General features: G+C 40.8%; 2 protein-coding genes across 2 annotated transcripts in view; both read right to left on the bottom strand.

The window, feature by feature from the left end:
• Positions 1 to 10393, bottom strand: part of LOC131231574 (PR5-like receptor kinase) — an 87952-nt gene extending 77559 nt beyond the window's left edge. Inside the window, exon 1 of the mRNA XM_058227819.1 lies at positions 10339 to 10393. The gene's annotated coding sequence lies outside the window, so the exon portion shown is untranslated. The remainder of the gene's footprint in view (positions 1 to 10338) is intronic.
• Positions 8060 to 12659, bottom strand: LOC131231757 (PR5-like receptor kinase). The gene is made up of 3 exons (XM_058228062.1): positions 12332 to 12659; positions 11870 to 11980; positions 8060 to 9135 (listed from the first exon to the last, which is right to left on the bottom strand). The coding sequence occupies exons 1-3, from the start codon at positions 12657 to 12659 to the stop codon at positions 8060 to 8062; spliced, it is 1515 nt and encodes a 504-aa protein (XP_058084045.1).
• Between the last annotated feature and the right edge of the window lie 8354 nt (positions 12660 to 21013).

The following is a 21013-nucleotide window of genomic DNA, read 5'->3' as shown; positions in this document are numbered from 1 at the left end:
AGAGAAGCAAAAGAGTTACGGTAACAACCAAGTAACAAAATGGATTATCTAGATGATTCTTATCCTCCAAGAAAGTCTATGCATGATAGAAGAAATCAATATTAAATTGTTTTTTTTTTTTTTTTTTACACACGCACACACTCCACCACACACTCACGCTGTAGTGGGATTTCACCACCTATGGGTACTCAAACTCTCAACCAAGTGTTGAAACTCTTGAGAGTTTACCACCGGAGTAAGAGTAAGGACCCAAGAAGAAATCAATATTAAGTTTATCTTACTTTATCTTATCAGCATTAGATCTATTTTAGGAGTAGTAGTAATCTTTTAGGGGTAACCTTTTATAGTTGTAGTTGCTTTCAACGATCGACAATTAATATTTCTTTCTGGTTTGATTTTATTGTCAGGTATTAAAAGGTACTTTCGTATATATGGAAGGTAAAGTACAACTCATCTTTGGAGGAAGAACCTCACACTTTGATAATCACCTAATCATCTCCTAAAATAATTTGCGAGTAGTTGAATAGGTAACCAATCTTTTTAAATCTCTGTCATTTACAATCACAATTGTTGTATCTGCCAATTTTAGCGCTTTGGGTCAAATTGTTGGGTTGAAATTGAACTACACAACCAATTCTAACAAGCTTGCATGCACCGGCCATCAAGATAACCTCCCCCAACATAGCCTAAGCTCTATGAAGTTGCCCAAGATGTGTGTGTTTTTTTATATATCCAAGTTATTCATTTTGCTAACTCATTTTAGGGCATGAACCTAAAAAAAAGGCTGATTCAAACCTCACGTGAACTGCACCATAGGAAGCAGTGGGGATGGCATCACATACCTATGAAAACTTCTATGCCCAGGAAGTTTTAGATCAAGCTGATATTTGTGTTTTCCCTTCGTCTAAGGTTTAGTGGTTTTAACTCATCGTTGTCCTGTGTTGTGGTCCATTTAAACTTTAGATTGCTTACTTTTGGTCAGCCCGGCAAAATAGATAAATAACATAGATAAAGCACATACATCACGATGGGCCCCATAGAGCATGGGCCACATCGTGCCATCAGGGGTATCATTGGTTGCTGGTGCTGCAGGCAATTGGCTTTCCCTCACTAGCTTGTCACATGTTTTTGCAGAATCGTGCCGTGGTTTTTTTCCGCAAGGGTTTTCCACGTTAAAACTTTGTGTTCTTCTGTGATTGCTTGTTACTATTGAATTGCTATCCTAGATTTAGATCAGTGTGATTCCGCATCACAAATCCCCAACAAGTGGTATCAGAGCAATCATTGTGGCACAGATCTGAATCTGCAGGATTAGTAATAATAGGAAACGGCAAGTTTGATATTAAGAAGTACTCTGGCAAAAACAATTTTGAGTTATAGAAGGTTAAGATGATTAGCCTGTTAACCAAGCAAGGCGAGATTAAGGCTCTTGAGGAGCGAAAATCTACCATGAAAGATGATGAATGGGAAAATCTTGATAGCAATGCTTTAGCCTCTATTCGTTTATGTCTCATGGATGAGGTTGTCTATAATGTTTTAAGGGAGAAAATTGCGGCTGGTTTGTGGGCGACGTTAGAGAACATCTATGTAAAGAAGTCCTCTGAAAATCACCTACACTTGAAGCTACAGTGTTATACCTTCAAGATGGTAGAGGGTGGAGATCTAGAAGCCCATATTAGCAACTTTAATAAATTGATGTGCAAATTGCTGGATATGAAGGAAGTGGTCAAAGATGAGGAACAAGCATGTATATTGTTGAATTCTCTTCCTGCATTATGAGTCTTTCAGTGACACGATGTGCACGGCAAATAAAACCCTAAGTGTTGACACCGTTATCTCGGCCCTTCAGGAAGGTTATGAGAAAGCTAAACGGTGACATGTGGGCATCTTCGAGGCACCGATTACGAGGGGCAAAGATTACGAGCGAAGTATAGGGTCTTCAAGGCCTAGATCCAAATCCAAGGGTAAGGGCAAAGGAAAATTAAAGTGTTGAAATTGTGGGTTATCTGGACACATGAAGAAGGATTGTAGAAATCCTAAAACGAAGAAAGAGAATTCAGCGGCTTCTTCCAAGAAGGCCAATGTGGTCACATCTGATGAAGAATTAAGTGGTGGTGATGCTCTGTCTGTTTCCATGATTGGTCACTTACACTACAATCATAAAGACGAGTGGATACTTGACACAAGAGCATCTTATCACTGACTCCTGATCGAAGTTGGTTCGCTAGTTACAAGGAATGCGATGGTGGATAGGTTTTTTTGGGCAATGACAATGCCTGTAATGTTGTGGCTATTGGCACAGTGAGTATAAAGTTGTTTGATGGGATAGAGCGTACCTTGATTGACATCAGGTATGTTCCTGATATGAAGAAAAATCTGATTTCTCTCAGTGCACTCAAGGCTATAGGGTGCAAGTTCACTAGTATTGATGGTATCCTTAAAGTTTTAAAAGGGGCACTCGTGGTTATCACAGTGTAGAGGCATGAAAACCTTTACAAGTTGATTGGAAGCATTTCGACAGGTGGAGCGGCAGTAGCTATTGCAGACTTCACGTCTCTACGTATGTGGCATGCTCGTCTGGGCCATATGAGTGAGTGGGGCATGAAGGTACTTTCTGATCGGTGTTTGATTCCAATTTTTAAAAATTCTGATTTAGATATATGCGAGCATTATATATATAGGAAACAATCTAGACTGTCTTTTAAATCTAGAAAACACATGTTTGTAAGGGAGTGCTTGATTATGTGCACTCTTCCGTATGGGGGCCATCGCCAGAAGTTTCCATTGGGGGTTCGTCATGGTTTGTTTCATTCATTGACGACTACTCTAGAAAAGTTGAGTTTACTTCATGAAACGTAAATCCGAAGTTTTTATCATATTCAAGAAATGGAAGGCAATGGTAGAAAAACATTCAGGGCGAAAAATAAAGGTTTTAAGGACTGATAATGGTGGAGAATTTACTTTCACTAAGTTTAATGATTATTGCAAGCATGAAGGGATCATCAGGCATAACACAGTGCGCCACACGCCCGAGCAAAATGGTGTGGTTGAATGAATGAATCGACTCTCGTAGAAAGGGTCGGATGCATGCTAAGCAATGTTGTGTTGGGCAAGGATCTATGGATCGAGGTCGTTAACATGACTTGCTATTTGGTGAACCGATCTCCTTTTATGAGAATTAAATGTAAAATCTCAGTGAAAGTATGAAATGGTCATAAGATGGACTACTCCAATTTGCACATATTTGATTATGAGGCTTACTCTTATATACTGTCAGTTGAGAGAGATAAGCTAGACTGTAGCGCCAAAAGTACATCTTTGTTATCTATGGTATTGGTACGAAAGGTTACGGGTTATTCAATAAGGTCACACGCAGGTCATCACTCGCCGTGATGTCAGATTCGATGAAAGCTCCCTATTTTGCACGAATGATCAAGAGGAGCAAAATGAACCCGGAAGGGTGATCGTAGACATCTAGATTGACATAGATGATACTCGGGTAGAGACAGAGGAAGGGTGATCGTAGACATCCGATTGACATAGATGATACTCGGTAGAGACAGATGCGAAGACAGAGGTAAATATCAAGTGGAGCAGCCAACTGTGAGAAGGAACCCATCGCGTGATCGCAGGTTACCAAAATATACGGATGACTCTAATATTGCATATGCCCTCATTACGGATCGGGGACCCGTCTACTATTCAAGAGGCTCTTGATGAGCCTAATGCGAAAAAGTGGAAGGCACGATGGATGATGAGATGGATTCGTTACACAAAAATTACACATGGAAGCTGGTGGAGCTTCTGTAGGCTGAAAAGTGATCGGATGCAAGTGATTATTCAAAATTAAACAAGATAGATACAAAGCAAAATTGGTAACGAAGGGTTATGCTCGGAGAGAAGGAATCGACTTCATAGAGATATTCGCACTGATTAAGCAGGTATCTATCATATTTGTATTGGCACCTGGTTGCCCAATACGATCTCAAGCTAGAACAAATGGATGTGAAGACTCCTTTCCCGCATGGAAAATTGGAAGAGCAGATCTACATGAAGTAACCGAGGGCTACAAAGTTAAAAGGGCAGAGAAAAAGGTTTGCAGTTAATGAGGTCGTTGTACGGCCTAAAACAATCGGGCAGTGGTATAAAAATTTGATTCTTTCATGGTGAGTCGAAATTTACTCGGAGTGTATATGATCACCGTGTCTATTTCAAGATACCGAGTGATGAAAAATTCATTATCCTAGTATTGTATGTTGATGATATGTTGATCGCTGGTCATGATATGTCTGAAATCAACGTATTGAAGACTCGATTATTAGTGACATTTGAGATGAAAGATCTCGAGGGCTACAAAGAGGGTTCTCAACATAGATATTCATAGAGACAGAAGAAGAGCAGGCTTTGGTTGTCACAGGAGAATACCTTGAAAAGGTATTGATCAAGTATGGGATGGATCGGGCAAAGTGTAAGCATTTCCCACGCGGCTCACTTCAAGCTTTCCTCAATAATGTCATAAATCCAATGAGGAAAAGCAGTTATGTCTTATGTGTCTTATTCGAATGCGGTTGGCGATTTAATGTATTCCATGGTCTGTACTAGACCGATATTTTACAAGCAATCGGTGTTGTGAGCAAATACATGTCAAACTCCCAAGCAACATTATGAAGCGGTGAAATGGTTACTTCGATATATTCGAGGTACAAAGACTACGTCTTAACTTTTGAGAAAATAGAGACAAAGTTAGTAGGGTATGTAGATTCAGACTATGCACAGATTTCAGGAAGTCTACTTCACGATACTCGTTTGTACTATCGGGTGGAGCAATCGGTTGGATGTCGAAGCTTAATCCGTGGTGACTCTTTCCACGATCAAATATGGCAATGACGAGAGCGTTTAAAGAAGGTGTTTGGCTCAAAGGCATGATAAATCAGTTAGGACAGGAGGCCGTGCCGGTTAATCGTGATAGCGAGAGCGCTATCAATTTGGCTAAAAATTCTTCCTATCACCCGTGAAAAAATTAATATTCATCACTACTTTATCCGACAGTGCTTGAGGAAGGAGGCGTCACACGAAAAGATTCACACTAGCGTGAATCCAGCAGACATGCTCACCAAGGTCATCCCTACAGAGAAGTTCAAGTTCTGTGCAACTTCTCTGAGCTTGGCGATAGCGTAAAAGAAGGTTGGAGTATGCACGAGAAGCATTGATTGAAGCTATGATGCGATGAAGAGATAAGAGCAGAGGTCCGGAGCTACACGGTTGAAGATTGAAGACATGGTGGAGATTGTTGTCGGATGTCTTAAATCTGAAAATTACCATGCACGACCGGTCGTGAGATTGCTACGACCGGTCGTGGAGTTACATAACCAGTCGTAGCCTGCTCGACTCAAAGTCCAGTGACTTGGGTCTTTTAATGTCCGGAATGCTCGACCGGTCGAGGGGATGTCACGACCAGTCGAGGGGGTCCCACGACCAGTCGTAGTTACGCAGATTCATTTCCGAATTTGATGCGGACTGCGGAAATTTGAGTCACCTTTCACAAGGGTGCGAAAGGGAAGTTGCCTAAATTATAAATAGGTGTTCCTAGGGCTTTTCTAAGAGAATGAGAAATAATTTTTAGGCTTTTTAAAGGGGTTCTAGGGAATTCAAAGGGTGTAACAAGGGTGAGATTCGAGGTTGTTCGAATCGGGTTAAGTCCTCTCTCTTGTAAGTTTCTTTTCACAGTAGATTCTTGTCGCTTTGTGCCGTGGTTTTTTCCCGCAAGGGTTTTCCACATTAAAACTTTGTATTCTTTTATGATTGTTTGTTACTATTGAATTGTTATCCTAAATCTAGATCTGTGTGATTCCGCAGTACAAATCCCCAACATCTACACCATTCTTAACGGTGGGGATGGCATGGCATCACATACCTATGAAAACTTCTATGCCCAGGAAGTTTTAGATCAAACTGATATTTGTGTTTTCCCTTTGTCGAAGGTTTTGTGGTTTCAACTCATCGTTGTCTTGTGTTGTGGTCCATTTAAGCTTTGGATTGCTTACTTTTGGTCAGACCGGCAAAATAGATAAATAACATAGATAAAGCACATACATCACGATGGGCCCTATAGAGCTTGGGCCACATCGTGCCATCAGGGATATCATTGGTTGCTGCTGCTGCAGGCAATTGGCTTTCCCTCACGAGCTTGTCACATTTTTTTCTTAGAATCCTAACCAATTAATTCTATTAAGTTGTTTGGTTGAAAAAATAAAAAAGAAAAAAATGTTTTGGTAGGATTAGAGGGCATTTGGATAGTAAGTTATAAGTAGTTTATCATGATTTCTACTAATTCAATGAATAAGCATGCTTTGTGAAAAAATAAAAAATAAAAAATCAACATTATAAGTATTTATCCCTTGAGTTTGTTTGCCCCCATCCCTATCCATCATGTGGGGCAACCCTTGATGTGCACTGCGGATTGTGGGCCCTACTATTAATGTGAGCCATCCATCATGTGGGACCCATGTAAGATGTGTATCCGTGTAAGACTATCCATACGTTTGAGTTTTGGCACCGGCACGTCCCGGATGGAGCAGCAGAAGATATTTATGATTTCCCTTCATCCAGGTATATCTGAAGTTACGAGCAGATTGGATGATAAATAAACAATATGGTGGGCCCTAAGTAGGTTTCAACGGTATGCATCATTGTCACTGCTTCTTCCAACGGTGTGGTCCACGTGAACTTTGGATCTGCCTCATTTTTTGTCTCATAGTCTATAATGATTTTCCACAATAGATGGACGGCGTGGATAAAACCAATACATCAAGATGGGGCTCGCGGAGCTCTCCCTGTACGGATTAGTGTCCAGAAGGTGGCAGGAGGCAATCCGCATCCGCGTCATTTACGCGGGAAGCAAAACACCGGCCAGGGACGCTGCTTCTTTCCCGCGTGAGAGGTGGCCCCCACTCGTGAGAACCAACATAATGTATATGTTTGATCCAAACCGTTCATCTATTTTTCCATATTAATTTAGGCTTTGGGACAAATAATGAGACAGATAGAGATCTTAGGTGGACCACACCACAGAAAGTAGCGGGGGGAATGATGTCCACTGTTGAATCCTTCCTAAGGCCCTCCATGATGTTTATTTTACATCCAGCCTGTGCATGACGTCACGTGCACTGGACCTTGCTGGGGTCCACAGAGATGTTCGTGACAGATCCTCTGCCATCAGTTTATATATATATATATATATATATATATATATATATATATATATATATATATAAAGTTTACAGTATATTGCTTATTTAACAAATGGGCTTATTGAGCAGCGGGGCCCACCTTATTTGAACTTGGCTTGGTTCAACTCAAGTTGGATAGAATATTTGAACCAAACTAAACAAAGCTCAAGTTCGTATAATCTAGACTAAATCAAGCTCAAACAATAAGGAGAGGCTTGAAGCTCGGCTCATGTAAAGCTCGATCAGGGAGGTTCGTATACACAAGCCAAACCAAACTTGGATCAAACTGAATTCATCTCGTGTAAAAGTCACTTTGCTTGTATTATCCAGCCATTCAATATGCTAGGAAATGAATAATGCATTCTTTCATATTAGAAAACGCTCCATCGTTATAAAATAATGTGAAACCCACCTTTGATTGCCCATTGCTCTCCCAAAAATATCTATGATGTGAAGTTGCTTACATTCCAATCAAGGGATGGGAAAGGGAATATCTTTCTTATTAAATTACAAAAGGTATGATCATTGTAGGATGTCCATCATGTGGGCCCACCTTTGATTGCACATTCCTACCAGAAAAGTCACTTTGATTGAATCATCATAAGCATTTGACTACTATTGGGAAAAGAACAATCTATATCGATCACAAGTTGATTTTGTATTCTAAACATAGGTAAAACAATACAATATTGAGCTTCTAAACAAGCTATAAAACTTAAAAATGGAGAAAAACACTATAGATGGTATCAACATCTATAAAGAGAAACATAGCAAATCCTTAGTTCTCTGGTAATATTTTCCACATCTGCTTCGGATGCAAATGAAACTTCTTATGATCTCGGAGGAGATGATGGAAAAGGCTTAGGCGGCATTTCCAAACCTTCAATACTTTCTTCCAACATCTCCACCACTCTACTCATTGAAGGACGGTGTGTCGGATCCATTTGTATGCACCACAAGCTCACTAAGATCATCTTCTTTACCGTCTCTACCTCACCACCCGGCCCAAATTCCATTACCACATCATCTGCTCGTTCACACAAATGTTTATATATCCAATGTGGAAAATACAGTTGGCTACTATTCTCCGCTTCCAAGTAGAGGTTCTTCCTTCCTCCAACCATTTCTAACATCAACATTCCATAGCTATAAACGTCGGATTTATAAGACACTCCCCGGACGTTCCTACAATATACTTCAGGTGCAGCATAACCCATGGTTCCTCTTGGTGCAGCCATAGATATAACACTATCTTTAGGTGAGCAGAGCTTAGCTAGACCGAAGTCGGAGATCTTTGGACAAAAATCCTCATCAAGAAGAATGTTATGCGGTTTTATGTCCAAATGCAAGATACGATTGCTGCACCTGACATGCAAGTACTCAAGGCCTCGAGCAATGCCAACTGCTATTTTGTGTAGTTTCTCCCATCCAAGATGATTTGTTGGTTCTTGTGTGTGTATATATTTCTCAAGAGATCCGTTGGGCATGAACTCATAGATAAGAGCTCTTTTGGGCAACTGGTAACAGAAGCCCAAAAGGCTAACAATGTTAACATGATAAGTCTTACCAATGGTGGCAACCTCGTTGATGAATTCTTCTCCATTGCCCTTGGATTCGCTTAAGACCTTAACAGCCACCATACGGCGATCAGGTAGCTTCCCTTTGAACACGCTGCCATAGCCTCCTTCGCCTAATTTATCCTTGAAAGAGTCCGTCATTTTCTTGATTTCGGAGTATTTGTATCTTTTCAATGATTCATAGTTCTTCAAAAATGCATCAGTTTGAGTAATCTCTGTCTTCTTCTTCCAAAAGTACAGATTTTTTGATGAAAATTTCCATCGGCAAAGAATGAATAAGATTGCAACAATGATGATTGTCGGAATCGAAATGATAGCTATCAATTTACCTGTAAGGAATAAAAGTAATGTTGGGTATTTCAAAAATATACAAAATAAATAAGGAAAGAATAGAAATGAATTATTTATTATTATTTTTCTTTTCCGCAAAGTCTTATCCCACATCAGATACGAAGAGTTTATAAACCTTTATTCTCTTTCAACTCTTGTGCAACGTTTTACATTATCCTCCAGCCAGTATGTGCGCACAAAGATGGACCTTCGTCCAACGGCTGCAGTCAATAGCCATTGATGACCTTTTGATTAGGCTCATTGCATCATAATGCAAGTTGCACATCTTTATAACAGGCTTTTTCAGTGTAACACAAAATGAAATCTCTCTCTCTCTCTCTCTCTCTCTCTCTCTCTCTTCATTTTTGTTTTGGGCATCATTGGAGACAGGTGTTGTTTCTTTAGATGGTTTGGTGTTAGTATTTACACAGCCAGAGCACGCTGTGAGAATCTACTTGTTGAGCATTGTATTTAGACGTTAACGGGTTAGGAGCTTTTGTCACCCCTCATTATATTGAAGTGTGCTAATTATTTTAAAGAGAGTGACATATTACATGCCTCAACTCAAAAACAAATTTAAATTCCCTTCATCTATCCATTTTCCATGAAGTTTACATTTTTTCTGTTGCATCTGTTTTGATCTAACTAGTAAGTCATCAAAATCTTGGATTAACACTAGGGTGGCAAATGGGCCTAGCCAAAGGTGGAGGTGGACTGCACTTGCAAAGGGCCCAGTCTGATGGGTCTGAACTGATGACTTCAAAGTCCAAGCCCGGTTGCAACCTAGCTAGTTAGTATGATTAATTAATTTTAGAATGAGGTGTTGATAGAAGATGGGGCCAGCATCATAACTACCATGTGCTTCGTGGTTCCACCATTGGATGGCATGCATATCATGGATCCAATCCAGTCTATTCTTCATGCATTGTGTCCTCTGCAAAAGTGACCTGAACACACACACACACAAATTAAGGATATTGGTTGGCTGAGTAGGTAGATCACACTTCCTGCAAAAATGGATACATGGGAAAAGGTCTGACTGTCCAAATTTCACATGTCTTCATGGGATGCACTACTTAACGAATGGCCCAGATTACTTATACTGAGCGATCCAATGGTAGGAACCTGGCCCCACGTGGTAGCTTTGACGTGGGCCCCCTGCATTATATTAAAAATCTTTTAGAGTAGGGAATAGAACTGACCATTGAGAGTGGTAGTACTTGAGTGGTTTGCACTAAATGGAAGTGGCGGTTGGCCATCCGATGGAGAACCTGAGTAAAAAAATAGAGAGTTAGTGAGAATCAATGTGGCCCATGCATGCTAACACAACCAAGAAGGGACCCACCCCTTGCAACAGGGTCTTCGTCATCCACGACCTCTTAACAGAAGGCCAGAGCCTACAAAGGTCATTGGGTCAGAACATTCTAATCGCTTGTCCTAGCCGTTGCTTTTAGATTCCCCTCAGCAAAGTGCAACGGCAGCGCTTTAAACTTGTTATCAAGGAATCCGGTAAAGGAGATAGGGAACTTGCAGTTGTTGGAGGGAGAGGGAAGTTCAGGCTGGCAAGAGGGTTCGTTCATCTTAAGACATTACTTAAACATCACAAATGGAGATACTATCATTGAGTATAATGGCACTTTGTTATTGTTGTGAGTGAACCCACTCTATATAACACCATGATGATGTAAATCTGAGCTCACAATAAACCTGGATCAAACCGTAGGTGTTAGAAATTCGGATCAAACGCCACCATCAATTTGTGCACTTTGCGGAAGCACGATAAATGAAGATAGAATAATATAATAATGCAAGATAATCAAACCAAAAGTAAATAATCACAAACACGACGATATTTTACGTGAAAAAACCTTTATAAGAAAAAATTATGGTACAAAGTGACTGAGATCTATTATATATAATCAAAACATTGGAGTTGTACAGACTCTCCTTCTTCAATTACAAATGTACCCAATCTCTCCTTTTGATGTGCACCTCTACAAAACGTCTAGATCTCTTGAGAAATCCTTCCCAAGTCTCTTTATAAGTGTAGAAAACCCTTTCCATTGGCCAACCTTAGCCCCTTGAGAAATCACTTGTATTAGCTTTTATTAATCTTAAGCCCTACTAACAAAACTAGGCTTAAATACCCTATTTTGCACAAAATTGCGAAATCCGACGAGCGCATTGATCGTCAACCATGAATCATCACAGAGAGTCACAGTCGACCATGGAATTCCACAATCGATCATGAACATCACAGTGAGCCATGATCAACCGTGGATCCTCACGGTCGATTGTGCCCTGCAAAATGCAAGGCATCTGCACAACAATCTCCATATTGACTTGCATTATGCCAAGTCACCCTAAAGACCTCCACTTTAAGTGTAGACCATTCCCTGCATCCCTCCACCTGAAATGCAGCTACATATGTACCCTTTTGCAAGGATGCCCAATCTCATCAATGGCTAGTGAAAGTGATCAAGCCCAAGTAGTGCTTGAACTTCTCAGTGTTCTCTGACTTTATCAACATATCCGTAGTATTCTCGTCTGTATGAATCTTCTGAAACAAAATCTCCCTTAAAGCAATGAGCTTCCATATTTTGTGGAACCTCAAGTCAATGTGCTTGGTTTGCGCATGATACACCTGATTTATCGTCAGATGGATAGCACTCTGACTATCACATTAATGCGACCGAATCACCTCCCGCTTCAATTCAAATTCACGTATCATACCTTTCAACCATAATGCCACATTTGACGCCTCTGTCGTAGCCATGTATTCTGCTTCTGTTGTAGACAATACTATCGTAAACTGTAGCATAGATCTCCAATATACTGGCATTCCTGTTGATGTGAAAACATATCTCATAGTAGACCTCTTGTTGTCTAAATCACTTATATGATCTGAATCCACGTAGCTTACAACTCCACCTGAAGCTTCGTGTCTACTAAAAATGATTCCAGTATCAACTATGCCCCTTAGATATATGAAAATTCACTTAACAAGATTCTAATATTTCTTCCCTGGATTAGTCATGTACCTGCTAACCACATTGATTGCCTATGAGATGTTTAGCCTCGTGCAAACCATTGCATGCATCAGACTCCCCACTACACTAACATATAACACCTATGATATTTCTGAAATCTTTTCTTCTATACTTGCACACAACTTGACTGATAATTTAAAGTGACCTGCTAAAGGTGTACTAACTGGCTTAGCACTTTTCTTGTGAAACATATCTAGTACCTTCTGCACATAACTCTTCTGAGAAAGCCACAATTTCCTAGACTCCATGTCTCTACTAATCTCCATGCCTAGGATCTTCTTTGCAGTGCCCAGATCATTCATGTCAAACTTCTTACTTAACAAAGATTTAAGCAAGTGTATCTCTGTCTTATCCTTCGTAGCAATCAACATATCATGTATGTAAAGCATCAGTCGAATGTAGGACCTGTCCTCAAATACCCTGTAGTATATGCAACAATCATACTCACACCTGTTATACCCAATCTCAACCATGTAGGAATCAAACTACTTGTATCATTGTCTCGGATACAACTTAAACACATATAACAACTTCTTCAGTCTGGCCTTTCTTACCAAGATCCTCGAAACCTTAAGGCTGCCTCATGTAAATGACTTCCTCTAAGTTCATATGAAGGAATATCGTCTTCAAATCAAGCTGCTTCAATTCTAAATTGAATTCCACTACCATCGCAAATACCACCCTGATTGAGCTATGTTTCACAAATGGAGAGAACTTCATTGTAATCCACTCATTTTCTTTGCGAGTACCCCTTGTCTACGAGCCTTGCCTTTGTACTTTTCACCCTCATTTTTTATTAATGCTTCTTTCTCCTTGTAGACCCATTTGCACTTTATAGCCCGCTAACCTTTAGGAAGTTCCAGCAACTCATATGTCTGATTCCCGTGGGGCGATTCTATTTCCTCTGTCATGGCCAACCACTTGTCGCAATCCTTTTCAGATTTTGCTTCTTGAAATGTGGAGGGATCTCCACTCCTTATGAACAATGTAAAAGAAACTATGTCCTTGAACTCGTATCGAACTGAGGCTTTAATTATTATTTTCTCCCTATTCCTGGCTAAACTTTCCTGTGTAGCCTGCTGATTATTGTGCTCAATATCTTGCTCCTAGTGATTTTGACCTTTAGTAGCCTGTTCTACTGGTTCCACCTGAACTGAAAATTTCTCGGTCTCATCCGACTTCTCAGCTGCAACTTCCTTATTGGTTCTTAACATTGATGTCTCATCGAAGACGATATCTCTGCTAAAAACAACCTTCTAAGCAACTGGATCCTAAATTTTGTAGCCCTCATACATTTCTCATACTCGATAAAGATGCACTTCCTAAACTTTGGATCCAATTTTGTCCTCTACCCCTTTGCACGTGGACATATGGTGGATATCTGAAGATCCTCATTCTTGAGTAATCAACATCCTTACTTGTCCAAACTTCCTCTACAACCTTAGAGTCTAGTATTATGGATGATGACCGATTTACTATGTAGCATGTCATATTCACCGCTTCTGCCCAGAAGCTTTTAAATAGCCCTGCATGTAAGCGTATACTTCTTGCCCTCTCCAATAGAGTTTCATTCATCCTCTCTGCCACCTTATTATGATATGGGGTCCCTGGAATTGAGAAGTGCCTTGTGATGCCTTGATTCGTACAAAATTCAATGGATTTTGCTTTTCTGTATTGCGTACCATTGTCTAACCTGAGACATTTAACATATCTCCACGTTTGCTTATCTATTTTCGCCTTGCATTGCTTGAACCTGGTGAACACTTTAGTCTTGTGCTTCATGAAGTAGACTCAAACTTTTCTCGAGTAATCATCTATGAAGGTCATGAAGTATCGTATCCCTCCCTTAGACGGTACTGTCACTGGCCCGTAGACATCGGAATAAATATGGTCGAGTACCCCGTTGCTAGTGTGTGTAATAGTTTTGAACCTTACCATACACTGCTTGTATAACATCCTGAATTTTCACTGTTTTGAATTTCCAAAAAAATCCTTGAATTTTTTTTATTAATTAACTTATAATATCACTTAATCACCATTAGCACTCAATGTTAGTTTATACAGGGGTGGTAACAGTAAAGAACTGCACAAGTCCGTTTAATCAGCCGTAGGAAGCCAACGAATCCGCTTGATCATTTGAACAACAAGTTTTGCCCCATGATTTACTCACATAGGGCCCAAATCTAACCGACTCATCGCTAATAAATCAAGACAATCATAACTAAATTAAAGATCTAACCGAAACCGAGTCAGACAAGGCCCAGATCTTGGCTAATAGACCAAATGAACCCTGTTACTCTTTTAGCCTAAAACCAACAGCTTAGAGTAATCATGACCGAATCTTCACTTTCACTAGTGATAAATAGGCCACACCATGAACATAGTTAATCCAAACCCTAATCATTGCTCACGAGAAATCTCACTACCAAATTCATTCTAAAAATGTCCTGATTTTCCAAACAAGCTCTAGACCGCTCGTTAGTGGGCCATTAATTCCAAAATTATAGAGTAATGTCCGTCTTACTGGGCTTGACGTCCATCGCAGGAGTCGGACCTAGATACTGCCCAGAACCGCTCAAGTTGAGCTAAAGGACGAGTGCATGAGAAGTGCAAATATCCCAAAGAAAGGAGCTGGAACTTAAGTAAATTGGGTCATCCACTCTTATGCAAAGTTGAGGATTCGGACCGTTGGTTTACGACCAAACTTCACACGTGGAGTGAGGATATTTTCCTGCTCATATCCGTATAGCCGCGGTCCCGATCGACCATCAGCGACCGTTGAACAAACTTCTCATCATATCTGTCGATCGGCGCATCTAAATGGCGGGACGATCATATTCATACGTAGATCATCATTAGGGCTAACTATCCTATGGTGTATATTGACTTATACACCCTATAGTAAGCCCTAGAGGCTAGAAAAAACCCTCCCATAAGGTTAGTATATAGTAAAAATCCAACACTTGTGGCCATTGGCACCAAATCTGGCATTATAAAAGGGCCTCATTTGGGGCACCCCTCTCCCCATACGAATTTGCCCTAGGGAAGGAAAGAGAGAAGAGAGAAAATGGATAAAGAAGAAAGGAAGAAGAGAGGAAGGGAGAATGAAGGAGAGTGAAGGTGGGCCATAGATCAAAGTGGGGCCCAAGGGAGTCCCATCTTACAAAACCCTACTTCTCCCTCAAGGAAATCCATCATCCACAACCGGGAGAACCCCTCTCCGCCGATTGGGTAGGTAAATCTCTCATATCTTTGGAAACCCCTCATGTTGAGGGAGATTTTGCATGAGATTCTAACGTGCAAGTGCAATGTCTTAGGATTCCGGCCGATCGACACCGGGTTTGGCGTTTCTAGGTCATTTTTCGAGACTTCAACAATTCATAGGTACGGACTATTATTCTTAGGTGGCCTAGCACCAATTTTATTTTGAATCTAATGATTTTGCTTGTTGGGTGATTTATTTGTGTAATCTAGAGAAACCTAGACAAGACCTTATACCTTAGATCCTCCCCAAATCAATGTGGAATGATTATGGAATGTTTGATGTTCTAAATATGATTGGGCGTGAATTGATGATTGGTTATATATTCCTTGCTTGATTCTTACATGATGTTTTCTCATAATATGTTTGATGCGCTAACCCTTATGTAATTTTTTGTATTAGGAAATATATGAAGTTTTTAGCTTCCTCACTACCCCACACAAACACATGCACTTTTGTTTCCTGATATTGTTAGCTTGCTTGTTAGGAAATTCAAATTGTATGTTGGGAAAATATGAACACATGATATCGTTTATGCTAGTTGATAACCCTGATAGTTGACATGCTATGGATTACTATCAAACCCTTGGGTTGGTCAGGAATATGAGGAGAGTGAAGGTGGTCCCGTTGGTAGGACCATCCTGAGACTAAACTCGTGGATTTGGGCGAGGGCGCATGGGGGGCAGTAGTTCGACTACATGGGTCGCTCGTACCCGATGTCGTCTGTCACGTGCTCGCTTGAATTCGTGCGGTCTAGTCTACTTACTGACCAACCTTGTTTGTTAACCCTGTCTGCTCACATATGTATGGAACCTGAAACACCTTACAACCATTATAGCTCATTGATAACCAATTGAAGCCGATCCACAGACTCGTGAGCCGGACATGGTGGAATGAGACATTGTGGCCAAGCCGTCGGCCTACGCTGGGGCGACGAGCCTCCCCGTAGTGACCGCAAGCGATCCCTTTTCTCAGCACTCCCCATGTGCTTGAAGTCGGGGATGGGGAACCCGACGGGATCAAGGATCGCGGGGTCTTGGCCTCACATGTTGGGGGGCCTTGGCCTCGCAACCAGTTTAGGACATTGATATGTGGAGTGTATCAGTTTTTTCAACCTGCTGGATGAATGAAATTAACTAAGAACTTGGCTAACATTATCATCGCATCGCACTAGCTAGGTTGGCGACTCGGCAGTCGAGGTCGCTCTGAGGGAGTGTTGGTCATACGCGATCGTTAGATGTAGTTACTCGAGGGAGTGTTGTGGCGAGGGCATACATCATATCATCCATCTTGCATACACATTAATAAGATTTGTTAGGTGCTTATGAATGTATTGCCTTTCAGTAAATCCATAATTTAATTCATACCTGTTGTAACTTAAGACTAATAGTACCCACTGAGTTGATCACTCACTCTCACTCTGGGACAGTGTTTTAAAACACCAACCAGACTCTCCCGTAGATGTAGGTGGCGCAGAGTACGAGGAGCCTGACGGCGTGAGTCTTGACGAGGATGATGAGTTGTCTTACTTTCAGCTGATGGGTGGCTCTCCATCGGCTTGATAGGCAGGATTTGGATCACTGAGCAGTGGGCTCAGTTCTATCCTTTTTGGACATATCATTCTTTTTGTAGTTTTAGTTAGGCAACGCCTTGTGTGACCCATTTATATTTTTAGACCTGTATATATGCTAGATCTCTTTATTTCAGTAGACTTGTGTGGTTGTGCTTCATGTTCCAGGAAATTCCAGGCTGCACATTTAAACCTAATTAAACGCATATTAATGAAAATCGGTTATAAGTGATACTCGGGAACTCGAGAGTCGAGTGTATGCACGACCCCCGATTTTCAGGGCGTTATAGCTTGCCTAAGATGCAATGCTCACACAAATCCACCTTGCATGCCTCAACTCACTTCAACAATTTTTGTTTGTGGAGTTCCATGATGCCCCTCTCGCTCATATGCCCTAACCGCATATGCCATAGATTTGTATCATCTGTGATGGATTCTGCATGTAAGGTGGTAACGGCCTCACCCATAACTATACTGCCGACCAACTTGTAAAGATTTTCAACCTTATGTCCCTTCATCAACACCATTGCACCTCTTGTGACCTTTAATACACCGCCAGATGTGATGAATGTGCAGCCGTTCATATTTAAAACTCCCAAGGATATTAAATTTTTCTTCAGATCTGGGACATGTCTGACATTACCAAGAGTCCAAATAACTCCATCAAACATCCTTATCTTGATGGTCCCTATTCCGATAGCCTGTATGCTACATCATTTACCATCAAAACACTTCCACCATCATATGACTTATAGGAATCGAACCAAGTCCTATCTGGGCAAATGTGATACAAACATCTTGATTCCAGAATCCAAGTGTCTGAGAGACGACTCGTACCTGAAGAGATCGAGAGAAGGTCTTATTCTGAGTTTTTTTCTACTACAGTTGCTTATTCCTTTTTTTTTTCTTTTGCTTTCTATGTTATCCTTCCATTTCTGACAATCTCTCTTAAAGTGCTTCTTAATGCTGCAATAGAAGCATCCATCCTTTGCCTTTGTCTTTGATCTGGACCTTTCTTCTTGTCTGACCGAGATCGTTACACGGATCACACACATCATTGACCCCCTTTTGCGACTAGCCTTTCTGCTTGAGAGTCATCATCACTCGACTTCTTTTGCATCTCGTTAGAAATGAGTGTCGTAGTCATTTCTTCAAGCTTCAATATATTCTTCCCATATGGTAGAGTAGTGACGAGATGTTCATATGACGAGGGAAGTGATGCTAGATGTAGTACTGTTTTGTTTTCTTCCTTGACCGTCTCTTCGAGCCTTCTTAACTCGCTACATAGCTTTGTAAATAAGTTCATGTGCTCCAAAAGATCCGATCATTCCTTCAATTTTAGCTTGAAAAGTTGTTTGTTCACAAACAACTTATTTGTGAGGAACTTCAACATGTACAGGTCTTTTAGCTTCTTCTACATCATCGGGGGAGATTCTTCATTTAAGACGTTGTACAAAACCTCATCCGATAGACATAAATGAATGGTGCTCATAGCTTTCTCCCCATAATCGCTTTAGCCATCATTTGACATCTTCTTCGATTTTGTTTCCAACAATGCCTTGCTCAACCCTCGTAAAACTAATTAAAATGCCATTGACCTTCCTGTGCAATAAACTGAAATTGTTCTTCCCATCAAATTTTTATATATCGAATTTTGATCCTGACATCTTTACTTAAACCCAAACATCCAACCTGACGATCTGTAACGTCCTGGATTTTCAAAAATCCTTAAATTTTTTTATGTAATTAACTTATATTATCTCTTACTGACCATTAGCACTCAATGTTAGTTTATACATGGGTGGAACCAGTAAAGAACTGCACAAGTTCGATTAATCAACCGTAGGAAGCCAACGAATCCGCCCATTCACTTGAACATCAAGTTTAGCCCCATGATTTACTCACATAGGGCCCAAATCCAACCGACCCATCGCTAACTAATCAAGGCAATCATAACTAAATTTAAATTTTAATCGAAGCCGAGTCAGATAAGGCCCGGATATTGACTAATATACCAAATCAACCTCGTTACTCTTTTAGCCTAAAACCGACAGTTTAAAGTAAACATGACTAAATCTCTACTTTTACTAATTATAAATAGGCCATATTATGAACATGGTTAATCCTAACCCTAATCATTGCCCACGAGAAACCTCAATACCTAATTCATTCCAAAATGCCCCGATTTTTTGAACAAGTTCTAGACCGCTCGTTAGTGGGCCACTAGTTTCAAAACTATAGGATAATGTCCGTCTTACTGGGCTTGATGTCCATCACGGGAGTCGGACTTGGGTACTGTCTAGAACCGTTCAACTTGAGCCAAAGGACGAGTGCATGAGAAGTGCAAATACCCTAAAGGAAGAGGCTGAAACTTAAGTGAATTGGGTTGTCCACTCTTATGTAAAGTTGAGGATTTCGGACCGTCGGTTTACGACTAAACTTCACACGTGGAGTAAATATATTTCACTGCTCATATCCGTATAGCCGCGGCCCCGATCGACCATCGATGACCGTTGAACAAACTTCTAATCATATCTGTTAATCGGTGCATCCAAATGGCGGGCCGATCATATCTATACATAGATCATCATTAGGGCCAACTATCCTATGGTATATATCAATATGTATACTCCATAGTGGGCCCTAAAGGTTAGAAAGACCCTCCCATAGGGCTAGTATAGTAAAAACCTAGCCCTTGAGGCCATTTACACCGAAATCTAGCATTATAAAAGGGCCTCATTTGGGCATCTCCTCTCCCCATACGAATTTACCCTAGAAGAAAGAAAGGGAGAAAGAGAGAAAGAGAAGAAAAGGAGAGAGAGAATGAGAGAGAAATTGGGAGCCACCGCCTTGCATGCACCCCTAGCGGCCGGATCTCGTCTATTCTGGCCTCTTTCTCCCCTTCTCCCTCAAAATCTCTAAATTTCTTTTGTTGGAAGAGAGATCTCACCCTAATTAAGGTAATGTGGTGATTCTCCTTTTAATTTCCATGAATTTCAGCTTTATCTTTGATCATTGTGCATTCTACACCATGTAGGGCCCCGACACTTCAAGCCTATAGACCCAGTGCCGTTAGGAACACCTCTCCACTCTCTGATTGTAATTAGGTGCGGACTATTATTCTTAGGTAGCCTAACACCAATTTTAATATGAATATAATGATTTTGCTTGTTGGGTGATGTATTTGGGTAATTTAGAGAAACCTAGACAAGACTTTATACTTTAGGTCCTCCCCAAATCAATATGGGATGATTATGAAATATTTGATGTTTCTCAACATGATTGGGTATGCATTTGATGATTGCTCGTACATTCCTTGCTTGATTCTTGTATGGCGTTTCCTCATAACATGTTTGATGCACTAACGCTTGTGTATATTTTTGTACAATGAGATATATGAAAGGCTTGGCTTCCTCACTAACCCACACAACACATATGTACCGTTATTTTATAATATTGTTAGCATTTGCATTATAGAAAAATATGAATTTTTATGTTTGAAAATATGAATGCATGATATCGCTTGTGTTAGTAGATAACCCTGATTGTTGAAGTGTTATTGAATATCATCAAACCCCTGGGTTGGTCAGGAACTGAGGTGAGAGACGGTGGTCCTGTTGATAGGACTATCCTAAGGCTAAACCCGTGGATTCGGGGGGGATGCGTATGGGCGACAGTAGTTGGACTACATAGGTCACTTGTACCCGATGTCGTCTGTCACGTACTCGCCTGAACTTACGCGGTCTAGTCTACTCACTGACTAACCATGTTTGTTAACCCTCTCTGCTCACGCTTGTATGGAACATGAAAAACCCTTCAACCATTGAAGCACATTGATAACCAATTGAAAACGATCCACTGACTTGAGAGCCGGGCATGGTGGAATGGGACACTGTGTTCGAGCTGTCAGCCTACGCTGGGGTGACGAGCCTCCCCGTAGTGACCGTGAGTAATATCTCTCCTCAGCACTCCCCATGTGCTTAAAGTCATGGATG

This window comes from Magnolia sinica, chromosome 17 (assembly GCF_029962835.1).
Source record: "Magnolia sinica isolate HGM2019 chromosome 17, MsV1, whole genome shotgun sequence".
NCBI classification, from domain to species: Eukaryota; Viridiplantae; Streptophyta; class Magnoliopsida; order Magnoliales; family Magnoliaceae; genus Magnolia; species Magnolia sinica.
Note: the sequence above shows the minus strand (reverse complement) of the source record. Positions and strands in the feature narration are given on the sequence as shown.